The following is a 22,661-nucleotide window of genomic DNA, read 5'->3' as shown; positions in this document are numbered from 1 at the left end:
AACAAAGATGCCATCCCACTCCTTTAAAATATTAGAAGTGAAAATTTTCACAAGATTCATTTACATAATTTTAACTTTTCTATATAAAACTGTATTATGGGATGAACAAACAACCTCACAAGATAGTGTAAGACATAAAAACAAAAAGAAATAAAAACAACGTAAGATGGCATGAATGCTCTATTGACAGAATGAAGGATCACATCCTTTAATGTGCTGTTCCATTAAAAACTGGAAGCATATAATTTGGGGGGAGGTAAATGCTTCACAGTAAACAGTCTTCTTACACAGTATAGTTTAATTGTGATTGTTTAGGATTGCTTGCATGCTAATATTTATGCTGATTTTATAAATAAAAGTCATCATTGTAAAAAGGGCACAGACTTTCTACCAATGAAGATTTCATGAAAATACTGGTCTTGTTTCATCATTCCAAGACAATTAATAAAATAAAAAATGCATAAAAGAACTTAAAACCACATTCATCATATGACTGACTTACAAAATTATAATTTTCCCTGAAATCGGAGTATTGCCCCTTATAATATCTGTAAATTTGAATTCTTCATAGCAGAGACAATATACAGACTAAATATTAAACCAAACAGTTCTAAATAAAATTATCCAAGTTACTTATCATTTATATGCAATAATTACTTTTAAAAATCATTTAAATTTTATCTAGGGGATAATCTCAGATCCATAGCTAAGTCACAAGGAACTTCAAAACTTTGAAAAAAATTCATCCCTGAGAAGGTGAGAGTTAGAAAAATTCTAAAAAAAAACAAACAAAACAAAACAAAAAAAACCCCCAAAATTCAGAAGTGACAGTCCTGTACCCTTTCAACAACCTTTACCATAGCATGAACTATTATTAACAGTCAGCAATCAAGTGTATTTCAATCCTGGAGAGCACTGCTTCTGATGATCTGATCTTTTTGTAATGAAACTACAAGTACAACATTAAAAAAAATCAGATAAATAGAAACTCTGGTTTTATTGTCAACTCTATTTTTGCCAAGTGCAAGGTCAGCCTGCTAAGAAATGGATATTCCAGTAAGGATCGAAGTAACAACTTCTGCTGCCATCTCTTCTTCTGAGTCTCCATTTCTCCCTCTGACGTTCACCCAAATAATAAAAGCAATACAATAGCAACTGAATTGACTATTATCAGTGGCACTGCAAAGAAAAAAAAAAAAACAGGTTGTTACTACAAAGAAAATCAGGGGGAAAAATTAAGCAGTAGTAACTAGCACCCAATACCTAACAACTAGAGGACCATTTTAAAATATCATTTATAAAAACTTATTTTAAAGATATAAAGAGGGTATAACTGGTTTCTTTCTCAAGTAACCTAGAAAAGAAGCCAGTAACTTTCAAACAGTAAAGTCAGATTAGAGAGAAAAAAATTCCCACTACAAAAGCGGTGTGTGATCATATCCACACTCAGAAACTTTGCTACTTAAATCCAACCACAAAACTAAAACTTAAGAAAGCTCTCCAAGTTTTCTTCTTACCTCTCATTACAGTTCTTACAGACCGAATAAGATTCATTAGCTGAGATTTAATTCCTGGCTCCTCTCCGAATCCACCAATTCCCTGGTCTGTTCCCCAGCCAACTGTATAATATAAAGACGATTAGCTGTGTTAAAATTTATTATGCATTTGCCTTGCTCCCTCATTAGTCATCTTTTAAAAGATTAGTTTAGCCCTTGTTAAAGACATAAAATATAAAGTCATATATCTTAAAAGTTAAGATGGTATTGAGTTAAATTCTTTCATTTTTCTTTTGATAGCACTAATAACTACGTTTCACTTCATTACACTTTGATTTTGTAATCTACAGTCCAAACTATTCCATGGCATTTAGTTCATAAATATGGCTACTGTTAATGTCCTGATATTTTTTCTCCTTTTAAGAATATCAAACAAAATACTTCTTAGGTCAAAACTAAAAATTACAACATAGTGCCAAGATGAAAACTTATTATCTCAATTAAGAATTTATAAAACCCCAGGCTGGGCATTGTGGCACATGGTTGTAATCCCAGCATTTGTGAGGCTGACACAGGATGATCACCATTCTCGGACAGCCTCAACTATTTAGTGAGGCCCTTTGCAACTCGGAGAGACTCTGTTTCAAAATAAAGAATAAAAAATAGGGCTACGGGTATAGCTCAGAGATAGAATGCCCCTGAGTTCTATCCTCAGTACTGCAAAAAAAATAACAATAATAATTTATAAAACCCAACATTATGGATATAAAAATGCTGTAGCTAAGAATCGCTGTCTGCACTAGCTGGGTAAATTTTTATACCAGGTTACAGCGTGGTTAGGCTGTCAGAGTATGTTCAAGCCGCTAGCAGGACACATCTCTTTTCCCTTTTTCCTTGATCACATGTTCCTCTTCATTTCCCGATTGTAAAGTGAGGACATTAAACCGATTACACCAGTTATTATTTGAAAATTAGTCTTACCTTCTTCTATGTCTTTTCCCATTATAAATGATTATTTTTTCACCTTTATGTGCTAGGTCTTAATTTATTGCTTCAGATAGTCTTCTAAAGACTTACTATGACCTGGTTTCTGTAATTTGTCCTCCTCTTGTCCTCATTTCTAGTCCAGTTTTCACTATCTCATAACAATAGGATTTAATTAATTGCTGACATGCTAACCCCTGAACTTGAAGACAAAGAAAAATCTTTATACATGGAAGAACCAATTATCAGGAAATAAAAGTTTAACTTTGCTTAATCAGCTTTTAGTTGGTTGAAATGAAGGATAAATAAGGTTTCCTCCTTTTCTGTCACTGAGAGATATAAAATTCATGTTCACAGCAGAGCTGATGTTTGACTCCTACACACCCTTCAAGGCCTAGTTCAGGTTCTGCTTAAAGCTCTTGCAGTTCTCAAGGTGTCACTGTTTTGAGCACTCATAATACAGCCTCCCTCACGGTTATGACCACCACACTCTTTACTGTCTCTTGCAAGACTCAGTGGATGTCTCTGTAATCTTGTTGTTTCAACTCCTTGAGTTTTTCCCCTTAAAGAGCTAGATCTTTCTACCTCAAAATTCTGTGATGATTCCCACTACCCACTGAATAAGGTCTCAACTTGTTAAACAGACATTCTGGAATGTGCCGAAGTGTCTTGGAACCAATCCCCCAAGGCTACAGAGGGACCAGCGTACTCCTAGGCACTATGACCCACCTGCGGCTACAGTCAAAGCTTTGGATCTAGACCTGACTCTGTCAAGGCTCTCCTAGTCCTCTCCCACGGGTCCTTCTTTCTCTTTGCTTCCCAAATAATACCCTGATTATGGTGACTTTTTCTACTTCTTGGCATCTTCCACTGGGTTATAAATTCCTGGAGGACAAGAACTGTAAATTAGTTATCTTTCTTCATCTTTCCACTTCCACCTCATAGCAAGTACTTAGCAAGTATTTGTGGAACTAAACTGAATTAGAGTAGACTAAGTTAATCTAGAATAAGATAAGGTTAAGTTCTAGGATTATAAGTAAAACTCTGAATGACGATTTCTTCATTTTTCAGAAACATGAATTATAAGATGAGCAATCATTCAATGGTAGCTCTGGGGTAGGGAGAAGAAATTCTCCAGTATTAAATGTACACCTCTGTTCAAGTTAAAAATAATTTCAGAAATGTTAAAATGTCATGTGCACCACAGAATGAAGGACACAAGATATACCTTCAGGCATCTTTCCTGAAGATCTCCCTCCTACTTCCAGATCTGCTTCCTTCCTTGCCCCTGCTTCTGGCAGGTAAACATGCTCACACTGCTTAACATTGTTGTTGCTTCTTTAACAACAGTCTTATGTATGTAAAAGACTTACATTCTGCAGGCAGAAGTTAGAAAATTACTCTAAAATTGGTCAGCTGCCCAGGAGAAAGACTTCAAATACTGACACTTATGTGACCGCAACTCAATGAAAAAGCCAACTTCTTCAGTCAAATTTTAGTGAGGGCTACAAAGAATGAGCACTAGGGATTGAATCCAAAGGGCATTCCATCTCTGAGCTACATCCCTAGAACTTCTTCCTTTTTTATTTTTAAACAGGGTTTTGCTAAGTTGCTGAGGGTCTAAGTTGTTGATGCTGGCCTCAAGCCAGTGATCCTCCTGTATCTGCCTCCCATTTACAGGGATTACAGCATTCACCACTTGCACCTACTTGGCATTAGACTTCTTAACAGTGCCATTGGAAATGAGAAAATTAAATGTCTTCAAAGCTTTGAAGAAAAATTAACTAAATCTAGAATTTGACATTCAACCCAGAAATTACCTAAAAGAAAGACCACAATTGATCAGTTTTTATTGTATGGCTGTGAGCAAATGGTCACGGTGCCAGTAATAGAATATAAATATAACCAAGATTTGGTGCAAGACAGAAGAGGGAATGTGCTGCTAGGTGTGTAACTGAACTAAACCCTCACTCAGTACTAAGTCAATAATTTAAGCCTTGGAAGCATTTAAACCTAAAAGATAGTTGCTTTCAGGCTGAGGAGAAAAGAGAAACAGGGCAGGAGGATTTTTTTTTTTTTAACCCAAAGAGATTTTCATCTTTGAAAACTACACATATATTCCTTTCATAAAAATAAAATCAGAAAGCCAGGTGTGGTGGCACACACTTGTAATCCCAGCATTTGGGAGGCTGAGACAGGAGGATTGCAGTTGCAGATACTTAGTGAGGCCCTTTGCAACTCAGTGAGACCCTGTTTCAAAATTAAAAATAAAAAATAGGGTGGGGAAGCCGGGCGTGGTGGCGAACGCTTGTAATCCCTGCGCTTGGGAGGCTGAGACAGGAGGATCGTGCAGGTTCGAAGCCAGCCTCAGCTGGCTTAAGAGACCCTGTCTCCAAATAAAATATAAAATAGGTCTAGGAGTGTAGCCCCAGAGGTAGAGGGCCCCTGGGTTCCATCCCCAGTACCACAAAAAAGAAAAGGAAAAAAAAAGGGTGAGGGTGTAGCTTGAAGGTAGAATGCCCTTGGGTTCCATCCCCAGTAATGCAAAAAATAAAAAAATAAAAAATAAAAATAAAATCAAAGAAAGCCTGTAAAGATGCTTATTTATTAAGTGAAAGAAGCCCTCTGCAATTCTGAAATTAGGTTATCCTTTCCAGAGAATGAACATCTTGAAGGCAGGGATGATTTCTGTTAAGTATAAGAGGTACATCCACATGAGTCACTTGGGATATTTAAAAATGTTTTAAAACTATTATTTCGTTGGGCGTGGTGGTGCACGCTTGTAATCCCAGCACTTGGGAGGCTGAGACAAGAGGTTCCCACAGGTTCGAAGTCAGCCTCAGCTACTTAGTGAGGCTCTCAGCAACTTAGCAAGATCCTGTTTCCAAATAAATTATAAAAAATAGGGCTAAGGGTGTAGCCCAGAGGTCGGAAGCCTCTGGGTTCCACCCCCAGTACCCCCCCACAGAACTATTTTTTCCTTTTTTTTTTTTTTTCTGTACTGGTGATTGAACCTAGGGGCATTTTACCTTTGAACTACACTCCCACCCCCATCCCTATTTTATTTTATATTTTGAAACAGCATCTTACTAAGTTGTGGAGGCTGTCCTTGAACCTGTAATCCTGTCTCAACCTCTCAAGTAATGGTATAACAGGCATGCACCAATGAACCCCGCTTAAAACTACTTTTAAATGGCATTACTGGTTTCATTTTACTTGCTTTTTAACTTTACTTTTTGTGTGTGTGTGACCCCGGGGACTGAACCCATGGGTGTTCTATCTCTGAGCTACATCCCCTTTATATATCTTATTTTGAAACAGGGTCTAAGTTGCTGAGGCTGGCCATGATCCTCCTGTCTCAGACTCCTAAGTACTGAAGATTACAGGTGTCTACCACTGCTCCCAGCTTTACTTGCTTTTTTGAAGTTTATCATTGTTACAATTATCAATCCTTTCTACCCACAGCCACAATTCCTCAGATAGTAAAAAGGACTAAGTTTTAAGTACTATATGAATCATGTACTTAATTTTTATTAGGTATCTAATTCCCAGCCATCTTCTTTAGACTTGTTTCCAATAGATATTTAAAAATATTTTTAATACAATGAGAGGAATAAGTCCCAAAAAATTACACTTCTAATATTAAACTGCTCTTTAATAAAATAGGATAAAACTCTGTAAAAACAGAATTACTATAATTTAAGCATCAGCATTGAAGTAATGAAAGCAAGTGGTAAGTTCTCAGTTAAATATAGCCCAGTCTCTATTCTCCGTCCACCAGAATGAGACATAAAACAGAACTTTTTGTGAAGAAAGTAAAACATTTGTCTAGATGCTTCACAGACAAGTATAAATGTGAAAAGCAAAAGACCAGGTGCTGGGGATTATCTTTTACTGTAACAAATAGTTCACTACAAACTGCTACCTAGGGAGTCTCAGTTGTTTGTTTTTCTTAGGAATTTAGCCAAAGCTTTATGAAGCTCTGCTTTTCTATTTTTTTAAAGAGAAAAATTTAAGTATGTGGCTTTTTTGTCACTTCCACTGCTAGTGGGCCTGGCAAACGGTAAGGCCAGCCAGGAGCAGTTGCTGTCATAATTTCAGGTATGAATTTAAGCAGAAAAAGTTACTAACTGCAAAAATCAAACATATTATCTGGCTGCCCAGACTTCAAAAACCTAAGCAAAAAAAAAAAAAAAGGTAATCCATTTAGTTTCAATCAAAAGCCAGGTTTTTGATTGACACATTTTGGAAAAAAGCATTAGCTACCATTTTGTGAGGGCTGACTTTGAACCCTCTGAAATGTTTCTATATATGCAACAGATTTGCTCTGTCAATCAACAAGTTTGCAAGTGAATCAAATGCTATAACAAAGGTACCTAATGAACTATACTCGTGTACACACACACACACACACACACACACACACACACACACACTGCTGCTAAAGTAACTTTGTGTGTATGTATGTGTCTGTTACTGGGATTGAACCCAGAGAGGCATTCTACCTCTGAGCTACCATTCCCAGGCCAATTTTATTTCTTATATGGAAACCGGGTCTCATTAGGTTGCTGAGAGCCTCACTAAATTGCTGAGGCTGTCCTTAAACCTGTGTCTCAGCCTTCCAAGTACTAGGATTACAAGCAAACACCACTACACCCCGCTTAAAGTAATTTCTTAAAATTTATTTTCATCAAAAAAAATCATTGCTGAGGTAAATGATTTGGTAAATTTAGACTAACCTTAGTTCTATGTAATCCTCAGTTCAATATAATAATTTCCATTTAACCCATAATGAAATTCAACAAATGTCCATGGCAAAACGTTTCTGATGTCTTACAAACTGTCTGTTTGAACTCCGCCTACCTCCTGTAAGATGCTTTGCTCCTTTCTTCATACGTTTATGCAAACCCCAACTTACTAAGCTCTATTCCCTTCAGGATTCTCACTCTTGCTCAGGCGTATACAACTCTCATTATTCTAAACTCTAAACTAGTCTGAAGCAGTCATTCAAACTTTAAACCTTGAAACAAATAATTGCTTATTTTAACTGCTCGCTAAGCACTACATCATGTGTCTGCCCTTTATAAGTTGAACCTCTGATCCCCAACATGACTGCAACTGGAGGTAGGGTGTATAGGAGATGCTCTAATGTGAAGTGAGGTTATGGGGGGAGTCCAAAGAGACTAGGCCTCATAAGCCAAAGAGACCTCTGTTTTGCAAGGGCCAACTGCGAGGCTCACCAGAACAGGACCATGATGACATCTGATCTTGACTTCAGCTTCTAAAATGGTGAGAAAGTAAATTCCTGGGTGCTTAAACCACCCAGGTTACAATATTTTGTTATGACAGCTAGAGCTACCAAAGCACTGTTTAATATTTCTTTCGGATTGTGCACAACCTAATAGTGGTTATAGTAAATATTGGTCAAATTGGCTGGGTGTGGTGGTGCACGTTTGTAATCCCAGCATCTGGGAGGCTTGATAAGAGGATTGCCGGTTCCTGTACTGCCTCAGCTACTTAGTGAGGCCCTCTGCAACTTGAGACCCTGTTTCAAAATAAAGAATAAAATATATGGCTGGGGAATGTCGCTGGCTGGGGAATGTCGCTCTGAGGTAGAATGCCCTTGGGTTCCATCCCCAGTACTGCAAAAAAAAAAAAAAAAAGACTAAAAAATGGGGGCTGAGAGTGTAGCTCAGACGTAGAATGTTCTTGGGTTCAATCTCCAGTATGGGGGCGGGGGGGGGGGAGAACAACTTAATAGAAAAAAAGGTTTGTCTAGGCTTATGGTTTCAGCCCATGGTTGTCTGGCTCCATGGCAAAAACATCTTATCATGGTGGAAGAGCATGGGAGAGGAAAGCTGCTCAGCTCATGACAACTAGGACACACACACACACACACACACACACACACACACACACACACACATGTATATGAAGGGGCAGGGACACAATATGCCCCAAGGACATGTCTCTAGTGACCTACACTTCCTTCAACCATGTTCATTTGCCTATAGTTTCTACCTCTTCCCAGTAGCCCATTAACATGAACAATCCATCAAATGTATTAATCCATGGATGAGGATGAGTTAAGGCCCTCATAATCCATTCACTTTCTGAAAGCATCACCTCTAGATATGGCTGCACTGGGACCAAGTCTTCAACACCTGAGCTTTTGGGAGACATTTCGGATCTAAACTATAACATTTTTTTTTTTAACAAATTTGAGCAGTTATGGTTGTTTCATTGGCAAGTCAGATCATGAAGGTCCTCACATCATCTTTTTGAAAGTGCTCTTCATTAAGAATGGTTTTTACCAAGATCATTCCTCACAGACATAGAAAAATCAGTCCTTAAATTTATTTGGAATAACAAAAAGGCCAGAATAGCCAGAGTAGTTCTCAGCAACAAAAATGATGCAGGAGGAATCACAACACCTGACTTTAAACTATGCTACAAAGCCATTGTAATAAAAACAGCATGGTACTGGCACAAAAACAGATACATAGACCAATAGAACAGAATAGAAGACCCAGAAACAAGTCCACATGCTTTCAACCAATTGATTTTTGACAAAGGGGCCAAAAACATACACTGCAAAAAAGATAGCCTGTTCAACAAATGGTGTTGGCAAAACTGATTAACCATATGCAGAAAATTGGAAATGAATCCCACTTTCTCACCCTGTACAAAAGTCAATTCAAGATGGATCAAAGACTTGGAAATCAAACCACAGACCTTGAAGCTCCTTGAAGAGGGCATAGGTCCAACACTGCTACACGTAGGCACAGATAAACTCTTTCTCAACAAGACCTCAAAGGCACAACAAATTAAAAGGCAAATCAATACATGGGATTGCATGAAACTGAAGAGCATCTGTTCAGCAAAGTAAACTGTCAAGAACCTCAATCGAGAGCCAACAGAATAGTAGAAGATTTTTGCCACCTACCCCTCCAGTAGAAGACTAATAACTAGAATATACAGAGAATTCAAGAATCTCAACACTAAGGCAACAAAGCATCCAATAACAAAATGGGCAAGCGAACTAAATAGACACTTCACAAAAGAAGAAATTCAAATGGTCAATAAATGCATGAATAAATGCTCAACATCATTGACAGAGAGATGCAAATCAAAACTGCCCCGAGATGTCACCTAACTCCAACTAGAATGGCAATCATTCAAAACACAACAACAGATGCTGGTGAGGATGTGGAGAAGTGGGAACTCTAAAACATTGTTGGTGGGATTGCAAATTAGTGCAACCACTTTGGAAAACAGTATGGAGAATCCTCAGAAGAATGGGAACAAATCTACCATTTGATCCAGCAATACCACTGTTGGGTATCTATCCAAAAGAATGGAAACCAAACTACCAAACTAATGCATGTGTATCTATGTTCATAGCTGTACAATTCACCATAGCCAAACTCTGGAACCAGCCAAGATGTCCATCAACAGATGAATGGATTACAAAACTGTGGGATATATACACAGTGGAATTTTACTCAGCCATTAAAAAAAACTCAATTACATCATTGAGTAAGATTAGTCAATCACAAAAAATAAGAAATCAGATGCTTTCTCTAATATGTGAAAGCTAAGGAGAAAAGGATCTTAGGAGGTACTCTAGATGAAAAAGGAAATCCTATGGAGGAGCAAACAAGACAACCTAAAGGAGGAGAAAGGAGGAGGGAAGAGGAAAATCTCTAAAACACACAATGTACTTAAACATATCAAAGTCAACTACTAAGCCGAGCAAGGGGGGAGGGAATGGGGTGGGAATTGGGTAGGAGTTAAATCAGTGATGAGTACATGTATGTACACACAAGTTTTTTTACACCAATATGATATATGAATATAATGCATCAATAAAAATTAAAAAAAGAAAAGGAAAAAAAATGTTTTTCACATTTTTAAATGGTGTATGTGTGTGTGTGTGTGTGTGTGTGTGTGTGTGTGTCTATAGAAATAAATATCCTCAATTTTGTCTCTTGGCCCACAAAGCTTTATAATGTGGTCCCTTAAGAAAACATTTGCTTTCTACTATAAGCTTTGTTTTACTTTACCTATTTAGATCTGCAATGCTCTTGCAATTGAAATGCCATCCTTTCAAGAAATTAGGCAGCAATTCTATTTGTATCCTTAAGTGTTCATACACAAATGGATGTGATTTGGATTGTCTATTCTGTTTCAATGTTCTATTTGTTTAAATAAACCTTTTAGTAAATTCCTTTCTGCTCAGCCAGTCAGAAATCAGCTTCTGTTGCTTGCAACCAAGAACAATAACAGGAATAAATAAGTGCAGGACTTTATCCCTGAGCCTGAAAGATAGCCTTCATTTCAATGATTTCAAATTACCAAATATTTTAAATATTTTAAATCCCTACATAGACATCTTTCCCATATGTCCTTCTGGATAGCAGTCTTGTAATATTCAAACCCCTGTATAACATCTCCACTTAAAAGTCTGAAAGGTAGCCTGAACAAGGCTAATTTCTATTCAACTCATTACACACACACACAAACACACACACACACACACACAGAGTACACACACACATACAGTGTACACACACACAGAGTACACACACACACATACAGTACACACACACAGAGTACACACACACATACAGTACACACACACAGAGTACACACACACACACACACAGTACACACACACACACTTTGGGACTCAACTTTAAGTTATCCCTATTTCTTTTCCACTTACCTGACAATGATTGACCCAGATGTTATGAGGAATGGAAAAAACTTACTACTACCAAATCTAGGAATCATCCTCCTCCAGCTCTTCCTCTTTCTCTTCAACAAAGTATCCTACTTCCTGCTTCATACCCTGCACTCCACCTGTAACTCAGAGCATCCCCTCCCATCTTTTCTGAATTCTTGACCTACCAATTCTCTTACTTCTCTGACTTTTTTTTGGGGGGGGGGGGAGTACTGAAGATTGAATTCAGGAGCATTCTACTTCCAAACTATGCTCCCAGTCCTTTAAAAAAAATGACTTTTTAAAAAAAACAAGTTCTTTCTAGGTTGCTGAGAGTCTTACTAAGTTGGCCAGGCTGGTCTCAAACCTGCTATCCCCTCCTGTCTCCGCCTCGCAAGTCCTAGGATTACAGGCGTGCACCACCAACATCTGACTTTCATACATTTTATTTCATTCTCACTCCTAGATCCTTTCCATGGGCAATTCTTTTTTTTTTTTTTAACCTTTAAGTAGGAAGGTTTTAAAACATATCTATCTTACAATTTAATAATCTGCATCATATATGATTTATCTTTGCTCTTACTTTAAATTAAATCAATAATGCTCTGATATTTCACTCCTAAATATTTTAGCAAGCACTTTGAAAATTAAGGACACTTCCCTATATAACTATAATACTATAATGAAAGTGAAAAAAAAATAATGATTTTTGAATGTCATCTAATACTTGGGCCATATTCAAATTTCATTAAGTGTTCCTGAAAAATGCCTTTTGTAGGTGGTATTTTTGAACAAGAATTCAATCAAGGCCCACACATCGCTTATGAATCCCTCCCTTGCATAGATCTGCCTCACTGGTCACCCTCCCCTTCCCCACTTTCTTCATGGCACTGATTTGTGCCAAAAAGCTGAGTAGTTCTCACTGTCACTGCTGAAACACTGCAAGCCTTTCCTATCTCAAAACAAAACACAACCACCACAGAATACACCCCCTTCAGGATATCTTTTCTTGTTCTCTTCCAACTTAATATCAACATTGGACAATCTTGCTTTTCCCATTTTCATACTTTCCACTTATTTCTCAACCCCTCCCATCTTGGATTTTACATACTGCTATAATTGCTCTTTTTATTTCATTTCTTTTAATTGGTGCACTGCGGTCACACATATTAATAGGGTGCAAGATGATAGAGGCATATACGCACACATCATTCATTTAGCCCTTCCCCAATCCCTACCCCATTCCCTCCCCTCCCTCCTTCTCATGTTTAGCTTAGTGATTGGCCTTGAAAAAAGAAAAACACATATAATTGCTCTTTTAAAAATCACCCATGATCCCAATTACTCTGAGTCCTTAGGACCTTTGCAGTCCTTGCAACATTCCACTATAGCACTGTCCCTCCTTCAGCCTCTTTGACTGCACTGAAACCCCACTGTCTAGGTTTGCCCAGCTCACTGTTTGACTCCCTAATCAAGTTCTCCAGTCAGATGTTTTATCTCCACTAAACATTATATATTAGAGAAGATTTAAGACTTCTGGGCAGCATTTTCTTATTTGTTTGTTTGTTTGTTAATCTTTCCCTGAGTAATTTTATTTCCTCACATGGCTCCATTTATCATCTGTGCTTGACGAACTCAAATTTCAATCTCTGCTCTGGTTTATAAGTCTATGAACTTAAATTCAATGACTATTCTATGTCTCTATTTGAATATCTTAGAGAACTAAAAAGTTATCTCTTTATCTCGTTATCTACCATCCCTCCACACCCCCGCCCCCAATTTCCCTCTAATACTCTCAAACACCTTAACTTGCTTCAAGTATCACTCTGGCTTAGCCCCCCCCCCCCAAAAAAAAAAAACCCAGAGAGATTTTTAACTTTATAGTCTCTCCCTCCTTCCCAACATCCAACAGTATAGTCTGTCTTTTAAGTGTCTATGGATCTGTATTGGTTTCCAAGGTCTGCCATAACAAAGTACAACAAACTAAAGCTTAACACAACAGAAATCTATTTTCTCTCAGTTTAGGAGGACCAAAGTTCAAAATTAAAGTGCCAGCAGGACTGGTTCACTCTGTGAACTCTGACAGATAATCTCTGGTAGTATCTGGTAGTTGTTGGGGTTACTCTGACGGATAGTCTTATTCATACCTCTCTCCTAATATCTGGTAGTTGTTGGGGTTACTTGGCTTGTAGCCACATCGCTCTGATCTCTGCCTCTGTTGTCACGTCCTTTTTCCTTCACCATGTGTCTGTGTGCCTGTGTGTCTCGTCCTCATTATAAGAACACCAGCACTGGACCTACGGCCCAACACCTAACCCAATATAACCTCATCAACATGGTTACATATGAAAGGACCCTATTTCCAAGTAAAGTCACAGCCACAGGTGTCAAGGGGACCTCAACATTTCTTTTCAGTGAACACAACTCAACCCATCATACTCCTACTTTCTCAAATACCACAGTGGTAAAGAGATGGACTCTGCAGTCAGAAAACTTAGCTCCTCCACCTTCTACCTGTGCAATCTTAGAAAAGTTACCCAAGCTCTTTGTGCTTCAGGTCCCTTTTTGGTGAGGCAGGAAGGAAAACAGTAGCTATTTCGTGTAGTTACTGTAAGAATTATACAAGTTAATATATGCAAAGCACTTGATACAACAGATCCTGCACATAATAATGGCTACATTAAGTATGAGTGTTACTACTGTTCTACCCACCCATCTCCATTTGCTCTGTTTAGAATGGTCCTTCCCACACCCACCCTTCTCCAATCCAATCTTTCCTCCATATTGTAGCTGAAAAAATCTTCCCTCCCCCCCAAAAATCTGGTCATGCTTTGCTTGAGATCTTCTTCACCTCTCTTAAGAGTTTTCACACCAGCTCTGCAGTGCTTAAAGCTCTCCTCAACCTCCCAACTTGCCACAACCCTTGCCTTCACCTAATTTTTACTGAAATCAGATTTCAGGTTAGGCGTACTTCCCCAGAAAGTTCTTGCAGATTCACGAGTTACTATTATTCTCCACTTATCTTTATTCTGCTTATTTGTTATTGCTACGTATTTGGTTTTTTTAAACTTAAATTCCACTGGAAGGGCAGGATATCTGCTATAACTTCAGCTCCTATGACATCGGCCTGGCGTATAGTTTGTGCTCAGTAAATCGTTTCTGAAGTAATAAAAAAAAAAATGAACCAGTCTTCCTCGTGGTTTGAAAGTCAATGAGTCAGACGGACATACTTGGTATACTGCTCAAATGACTCACACTGTGCAGAATCCTGTCTCAATTCTGCCTTAGACTGCAAGAAGCGCAGCCTACTGGGGCCAGTCCTTGGCACCCACCGAGCTGCACTGAATACGTTTCTTGGAACGTGGGTAGTTGGATATCCTGACGACTCCCAACATTCTCCCTTTCCTGTTATCCCCAATGCTCAGGATCCCTGTTCCCCTCAGAAATCCATTCTAACTACCAAAGCTGCAGAATGAGCCACGCCCCTTCTCCCACTCCCAACTCCCAAAACTCAGATCCCAGCTTTTCAACCATTAAAGTCCGTAACTAGAGAAGGCAACGAAAACTATTTGCAGGCAGGGGCGTCCCGGGTTCATCTCTGTATCCCCCCACCCCGGCCCCAGGGCTCTGGTGGGCGTCTGCTCAGCAGTCAGGGGGGGTGCTGCGCTCAAGCCCGGCAAGCGCCAACTGGCTGGGCTTGGATCCCTCACCCCCAGCTGCGTTCGCGGCCACTGCGGGTCCCCGCCCGGGCGTCCCCGCCCGGGTCCGCGCCCCCAGGGCTCTGCGCCGCGTCGGCCGGCGCCCGCGGCCCACTCACTGTTCTTGAGGAAGCGCTCCTCGTGCAGCACGGCGATGGCGTTGACGCAGAGCAGGGCCGCCTGCAGCAGCGAATACAGGGTAAAGGCCATGCTCCCCGGGTACCTGCTGGAAGTCCAACTGAGTGCTCTCCCGCCGCCGCAGCGGACGTGGCGCCGCCACCCTCAATGCTCTCCTACGGGAGCCCGTGGGGCCCAAAGCGCGCTCTCCGGGAAGCTCCGCCCTCGCCTAAGCCCCGCCCCGCGTGCGTCATCAAGGAGGGCCCGCCTCGCCGCGCAGACCCGGGCTGCCCGGCACGCAGGCTGCGGGTGGTTGGAGAACGCAAGGGTTCTGGCTGGTTCCCATTCATGGGGTGCAATAACATTAGAGTATATTGAGATAAATAAAATATTTTACTAACGGTAAGTTTTGCCATATATTTTTACTCTCTTTTTGGTACTAGGGATTGAACCTTAAGTCATTCTACCTCCTGGTCACAACTCCAGCCCTGTTTTCTTTTTAAATTTGAAATAGGGTCTCACTAAGTTGCTGAGGGCCTCATTAATTTGCCGAGGCTGTTCTCAAACCTGTGATCTTCCCGTCTCAGCCTCCCAAATATTGAGATTACAGGCATGCAGCACAAAGTCCAGTTATTTTTACTTTTTTTGTGTGTAAGGTGGCCACGAGACCATTGGAATGAATGACATACGAGGCCTGTTTTATCTTTTTCTTAAACATGTATGGGATGTTCATATTTCCATTTTACTGAAGGGGAAATGGAGGGTTTGACAACACTTTTAAAAATTAAAACTAAGGGCTGGGGATGTTGCTTAGCAGTACAGCACTTGCCTAGCATACTTGAGGCCCTGGATTCCATACCCAACAAGAATTTTTATTTATTTATTTTTGCAGTACTGGGGATGAAACCCAGAGACATTCTGCCTCTGAGCTACACTCCCAGCCCTATTTTTTATTCTTTATTTTGAAACAGGGTCTCACTGAGTTGCAACGGGCCTCACTATAGCTGAGGCTGTCCTCAAACCACTATTCTCCTGTCTCAGCCTCCCAAAATGATGGGATTACAAGTGTGCACCACCACGCCCGGCTCAAAAAAACATTTTTTAAAAATAAGATAACATGTCTTAAGACTATTCAGTGAAAGACAGTCTCTCCTTGACCAAACTTTAGCCAGGATCCCTTCAGTCCTCTTATGGTCTAGGCCTCCATCTTGACCTATAAAAACTACAGAATTCCAAGACAAATCATCTCATCTACCACTTACTGTCCCATTTTTGAAAATTTAAAGAAACAGTATAGTTGAAGGCTGCATCCTTAGGACGACCCCAGTCCCCACCTAAAATGCTTGCCTGAGAAAGCTTAAAGCCACCAAATTACTGTTTGTTCCAGCCAACACCTAAGAATAGATCCTTGATCACTCTTTCTTACAGTATTTTCTGAAAAAGCTTACAGTTGTGAATCCTTCCTTTGTCTCTTTAAGATGTATACATATCTTTTGTGACTCAAAAACTCATTCTCAAGGACAGAAAAGTTATCTGTTTAAACAGGGAGAATTGGGCCTCTGTCTTCCAGTCCCTCTGGAAGTTCAGAATCCTAACTTCAATAATAGCCAGCTGGCAGATAGAGCTGGCTTGGTTGCGTTTATACTGATCAGTGCTTTGTCAGTGTTCACTTCCCTGACTCTCTGAGCCCTTGCTTGTCACCCTTCCTCATTATCCCCTTAAAGCCCTCTGTTACCTCTGTACTAATCCAAGTTGAGTTCATTTAAGACTGGGCCCTCTTTCTTAGTGACGTAATATATTGCTGATTAATAATCATCCTATCACTTTAACATCTGGCTTTGTCTTTGATAGCATCTATAAGAGACTGAGTTAGACTATGTTAAATTTAGACTATGTTAAATTAAGAGCAAGTATGCCAAGTGATCACTTCCTGAAGGTGATTCTCAAGGTCTCCTAAAATAGAGGAGAGAGGAAAGGTACCAGGCCCAGAAAAAGCCTGGGAAACCTGTGTTGATAGGCTGGAAGAAAGAATGAACACAAAAAAGGAACAATTAGTTAAACTCTAAAGAAGCAACTAAGCTTAAATAGCCCACTAGTTAGTGCCTACAAGGAAAAGATGTATTGTTTCCCACAGATGTCCGTAAACACTGTCTCAAAAATCTGGCCCTAAGTGCAAGTCGGATAGTGAAAGGCACATGAAAATAAAATGAAGGGAATAAATAAAAAAAGCAGGATACTAACAAATCCTTCAGTTCTTCAAGGCCCATGTAACTCCAGATGCTGGTGATACTGTAACAAAATGCTATAGATTGGGTGGCTTAGAAACAACAGAAATTGATTCCTCACAGTTCTGGAGGCTGGAAATCTAAAATCAGAATAGGGCTATACTCCCAGACCTATTTTATACTTTATTTGTAAACAGGGTCTCACTAAGTTGCTGAGAGCCTCACTAAGTAACTGAGGCTGTCTTTGAACCTATGCAGTCCTCCTGACTCGGACTCCCAAATGCTGGAATTACAAGCATGCGCCACCACGCCCAGAGAATGCCAGCTTTGATAAAGGCTCTTAGTTGCAGATCTCTAGTTTCCTCATTGTGTCCTCACATTGTCTCTTCTTCTGGAAACAGAAGAACGCTCTCTGGAGGGTCATGGCAGGTTTGAAGCCAGCCTCAGCTAGCTTAAGAGACCCTGTTTCCAAATAAAATATAAAATAGGTCTGGGAGTGTAGCCCGGAGGTAGAAGGCCCCTGTGTTCCATCCCCAGTACCACAAAAAAAAAAAAAGAATGCTCTCTTGGGCTCTTGTATAGACATGAATTCTATTCATGAAGACTCCACCCTATATCATTATATAAACCTAATTATCTCCTAAAGACTGAACCTTGTAGCCAGTCATGGTGGCACACGCTCTAATCCAGTACTTGGGAGGCTAGACAGGATGATTGAAGGTTTGAGACCAGCCTAAACAACTTAGCAAGTCCCTGCTTTAAAAGTATTTAAGGTGCTGAGGGTGTAGCTCAGTGATAGAACCTCTTTGGGTTCAATCCTTAATAACTTCCCTTACCCACTCCCACATACAAAGACTGAACCTTGTAAAACCATAACATTTTTTTATGGTGGTACTGGGGTTCCTGGAAGCCCTTCTACCTCCAGGCTAAACTCCCAGACCTATTTTATATTTTTTTATATTTGGAAACGGGGTCTCTTAAGCCAGGGCAGCTGGCTTTGAACTTGTGCAATCCTTCTGTCTCTGTCTCCCAAGCATGGGGATTACAAGCGTGCGCCACCACGCCCGGCTAAACCATAGCATTTGAGGTAGGATTTCAACGTATCACTTTTTTCAGGTGCACAGCATTCCGTCCATAAGAGTGAAGAAAAGTTATTTCCAAATAGAAGAATGTCCACTCTAAGCTTTCTACATTAAGCTGAATAAAAGGAAGGGTGTGTAGGGGAACTGTTACAAGACTTTGTTGCACAGTGAATCACAGTTCTTACTAGGGGAACATAGTTAAAAGAGGATGCTATGGTTTGTCTCCACCAAAACTCATATGGAGGCTTAGTGCCCAGTCTAACAGTATAAAAAAGGTTGTGGGATCTTTACATGGCAATTAGGTCATGGGACTTCATCCTCATGAAGGTATTATCAGTTCCAAGTGAACAGGTTAGTTATCATAAGATCGTGTTGTTATAGAGTGAATTCAAATTTCCTTAATTCTCTCTTGCTTCTCTTCTGCATCTGCCTGCTTATTCTTTTACTTCTACTAAGAGGCCATCAACAGAAGCCAAGTCAATGGCAGTATCATGTCCTTGGACTTACAGAACCCTGAGTTTAAAAACCTCTTTTCTTTAGAAATTACCCAGCCTCAAGTATTTTGTTACAGCAGCCAAAAATAGACTAAAATAGGAGACGACTAGAGATTATGGCATGAATGGAGCAGAGGTCAGAGTAGAGCCTCCCATTCCTGCTGCCAATAGTTACAAGTCACATGAACTGATTCTTTTATTGTTGAAAGAATCAGGTTAACCTCGTTGGGCCTCTGTTACTTCATCTATAAAATTAGATGATTACCATCTCTGAGGTCCCTTGAGCGCCAAAAGAAATCTCTAGATCTAGCAAAAGTAGTTTAAAATAGAAGACAGCAGCCGGGCGTGGTGGCGCACGCTTGTAATCCCCGCGCTTGGGAGGCGGAGACAGGGGGATCGCGCAGGTTCGAAGCCAGCCGTGCGCTGGCTTAGAAGACCCTGTTTCCAAAATGAAAATGTAAAAATAGGTCTGGGAGTGTAGCCCCGAGGTAGAAGGGCTTCCAGGAACCCCAGTACCACCAAAAAAGAAAAAAAAAAATAGAAGACAGCATACAAGTACTAGCACTATGCTAATTCATTTTTTTTTAATCCAGGCTTTTAGCTTAAGCTGATAACAGCAAATTATATTATTTGAAAAGGAATCTTCCTCTGATGCCCTTAGTTATTCAGAAGCCTGGATATCTTACTATATATTTATAAAATAGTTGTCACAATGAAAACAGAATTTATTCCTAAACAGAAAGCTAGGTAAAAATGCATATTCTGCATCAATCAATTTTTACTGGTGGTGTTTCTTTAAAATTAGAACTTGCTGCTTAGGCTGAGATGCCAGTGACTGTCTAATAAGGTTGTATGCATTCCTGTTAGTTGTCCTATCAGACTCTTCTGTTGGGGATGAAACTTTGTTCTTTCAAATTTGGATACATATATCCATATGTATATCATTCTCTTCTTTTTCAAAGTGTTTTAGGGTTTAGGTTTTTTTTTTTTCTCTTTTGGCTGGTAGATGGCACAATTTGCCATGTTAGACCATCTTGCCACTGACTTTCTAGTTACTACTATGGAATTAATAGTGTCCTTTTTTTGACAGGAATCAATGAGTTGGTGCCTTCAATAACCAATTTTTTTCTTTAGGCAAGAGAGATCAACTGTTAAAATTATGCATAGGATATTATTTATGTCTGGCCCCTAATTTATGTGGGAATATGGTAGATATAGGTTTCAAACTTGACCTTTTAGAGTTAAAATGCTCCAGTACTTAATCCTTAGACATTACAAAAGATTACATTATTGAATTTTTTGCCCTTTCCAGTGTCAGTGTCTTTTACTTAGGATTTTGCAAATTTTTAACTTTAGGTTCAGCTATATGACATGTTTTGGCCAATAGAATGATGTGGCACATACATAAAATTCCAGTGCTTTGGCAGCTGAGACAGGAGGATCACAAGTTTGAAGCCAGTCTTAGCAACTTAGCAAGGCCCTCCGCAACTTAGTGAGACTTGTTTCAAAACAAAAAATAAGCTGGGCATGGTGGTGCGCGTCTGTAATACCAGCATTCAGGAGGCTGAGAATGGAGGATTGTGGTTTGCCGACAGCCTCAGCTACTTAGTGAGGCCCTTTCCAACTCAGTAAGACCCTGTTTAAAAATAAAGAATAAAAAATAGGGCCCCTGGTTTCCATCTCCAGACCTGCAAAATAAATAAATAAATAAATAAATAAATAAATATTAAAAGAAATAAAAAATAAAAAAGGGGTATAACTTGAAGGTAGAATACTTCTGGGTTCACTCCCTAGTACTTTCCCCCGACACACACACAAAAAACCGAATCAGCATGGTGAAGCCAGGCCTAGATCAGTTAATCCTCATAGTTTATTCTCCCCAAAACAGTCAGAGTACTACTTCTAAAACCAAATGAGTAGCTAGGCTTGGTGACACACACTTGTAATCCAGTACTTGGGAAGCTGAGACAAGGAAGATCGCAGATTTGCAGCCAGCCTCAGCTACTTATGCCCTCCGCAATTTAGACCATGTTTCAAGATAAAGACTAAACAACAGGACTGAGGGTGTAGCTTGGATGTGGAATGCCCCTGAGTTCAATCCCCAGTACCAATAAATAAATAAATAAATAAATAAATAAATAAATAAATAAGATGAGTTATTTGCTGAGAAAACTAGGCCATTCATCCTGTAGGATTTCCTACATTCTAGATTGTACTGATCATATATCCATGGTCCTTTCTGACCTAAATGCTATACATAAAACCCAAATCATCTGTAAAATGTGAAAACAGTTGTTGAGCATGGTGGAATATGCCTGTAATCCAAGTACTTAGAAGGTTGAGACAGAAAGATCACAGGTTCAAGGTTAGCCTCAGCAACTTAACAATACCCTCAGCAACTTAGTGAAACCCTGTTTTAAAATAAAAAATAAAGTAGGGCTGAGGCTGTAGCTCATAGGTAAAGCCCCCTGGGTTCAATCCACATACCACACACAAAAAAAGAAGAGTTGTTGATTGAAGAAAATAGTTACTATTTAAACTGACTAAAACCTTTCACCAACTCAATGATAAAAATATCAGGTATGTGGTAATTTTTTTTCCTAAGTCAGATCTTAGAATAATTCGTCAATATAAATTTGTTGACTTTGCTTACTTCCTTTTCTTATTTTTAAATCTTGGCATCTCTATTTCTGCAATCATTAAAAAATAGTCCATGAAGATAGGGATGATGCATGTTATTTATTAAAAATTTAGACTCACTTTGAGGACTGACAAAAATGGATTATGGTTTTAATATTTTTATCCTGATAATATATTTTCATGGGTATATTTATTTTATTGTCTATGTCTGAGATGTGAATCAATGATGACTGAGGTATGTTTGCTTTTAATCTTGTTTCTTACAATAGCAAACTTGAGTTTAAATGGGTTTATGGCTGCAGAATTTACCCAAATGGGTTCTATTTGAGGTCAGCATTGGACTAAAATAGGAAAATCCCACAAGAAGAGCCTCATTCATGCTATGGACTCATACAAGCTATTTCTGGTACTAGACTCAAGTGAAATCATTTGCAAGCTGAAAGCTCGTGCATTATGAAGTGTTTCTGGAAATAGGTCTCTTGGAAAATTTCTTTAAAAAATAAAAATGATTCATTGTATCTATTTTAAAAGGGTATTAATACCAAATGGCAATATAGGGCTGACTAATTTTATTTTAAAAATATCACCTAAGTATAAAATCATAATGAAAAAAAAACTAAAGAAATTATTTGCTGAAATGTATAGTATTCCTTCACTCACTCATTCTCTTACCCGACAAGAATTTATTGATCTTTTAAGGTGTATGCTATATCTTGCAAGGGTTTGGGTGAGGTGTGGTAGGCTAAGTACAAATCATCAGACTTGTTCTTGCTTGGAAGAAAAGGATCAACTACTAAGAAAAACAAGTCACAGTTACAAAGGAGTTACAAAGCAATAAATGCCCATTGCTTAAAATAAAGGGAACATGAGAACAAAAGATAGTTTAGGACAATGTCTCCCAAATGTGGCTGATCATTAGAACATCTGTCGGTTTTTAAATATATGTGATTGTCTTCCAGTTCAAGATGGCGCACAAATCTCTTCACCATTTCCTGAGACTCCATCAAGTTATAAAAGATTTTTTAAAAATGAAATACATTTGTAATAGTGAAATACGGAGGAACAGAAGTACTTTCAACAATCTCTGGAAGACACAAATAGAAGTAAGCATATTGATGGATGTAGTGAACAAAGCTAATACCCAGAATGAATTATGGAGTGCTTGCAGTGAAGTAGAACTCATTGTCCTAAAGAATTTTA

At 39.1% G+C, this 22,661-nt stretch overlaps 1 protein-coding gene across 1 annotated transcript; it reads right to left on the bottom strand.

Annotated features, from left to right (window-relative positions):
- Positions 1 to 1,123: 1,123 nt before the first annotated feature.
- Positions 1,124 to 15,113, bottom strand: IER3IP1 (immediate early response 3 interacting protein 1; the record flags this gene model as incomplete). The annotated part of the gene is made up of 3 exons (XM_080714651.1): positions 1,124 to 1,179; positions 1,518 to 1,619; positions 15,023 to 15,113. 3 exons carry the CDS (start codon positions 15,111 to 15,113, stop codon positions 1,124 to 1,126), a joined length of 249 nt encoding a protein of 82 aa, XP_080570777.1.
- Positions 15,114 to 22,661: the final 7,548 nt, after the last annotated feature.

The sequence above is a fragment of the Muscardinus avellanarius genome, assembly GCF_963383645.1.
Source record: "Muscardinus avellanarius genome assembly, chromosome: 17".
Lineage (NCBI taxonomy): Eukaryota > Metazoa > Chordata > Mammalia > Rodentia > Gliridae > Muscardinus > Muscardinus avellanarius.
This window is presented reverse-complemented; position numbering and strand designations above follow the sequence as displayed.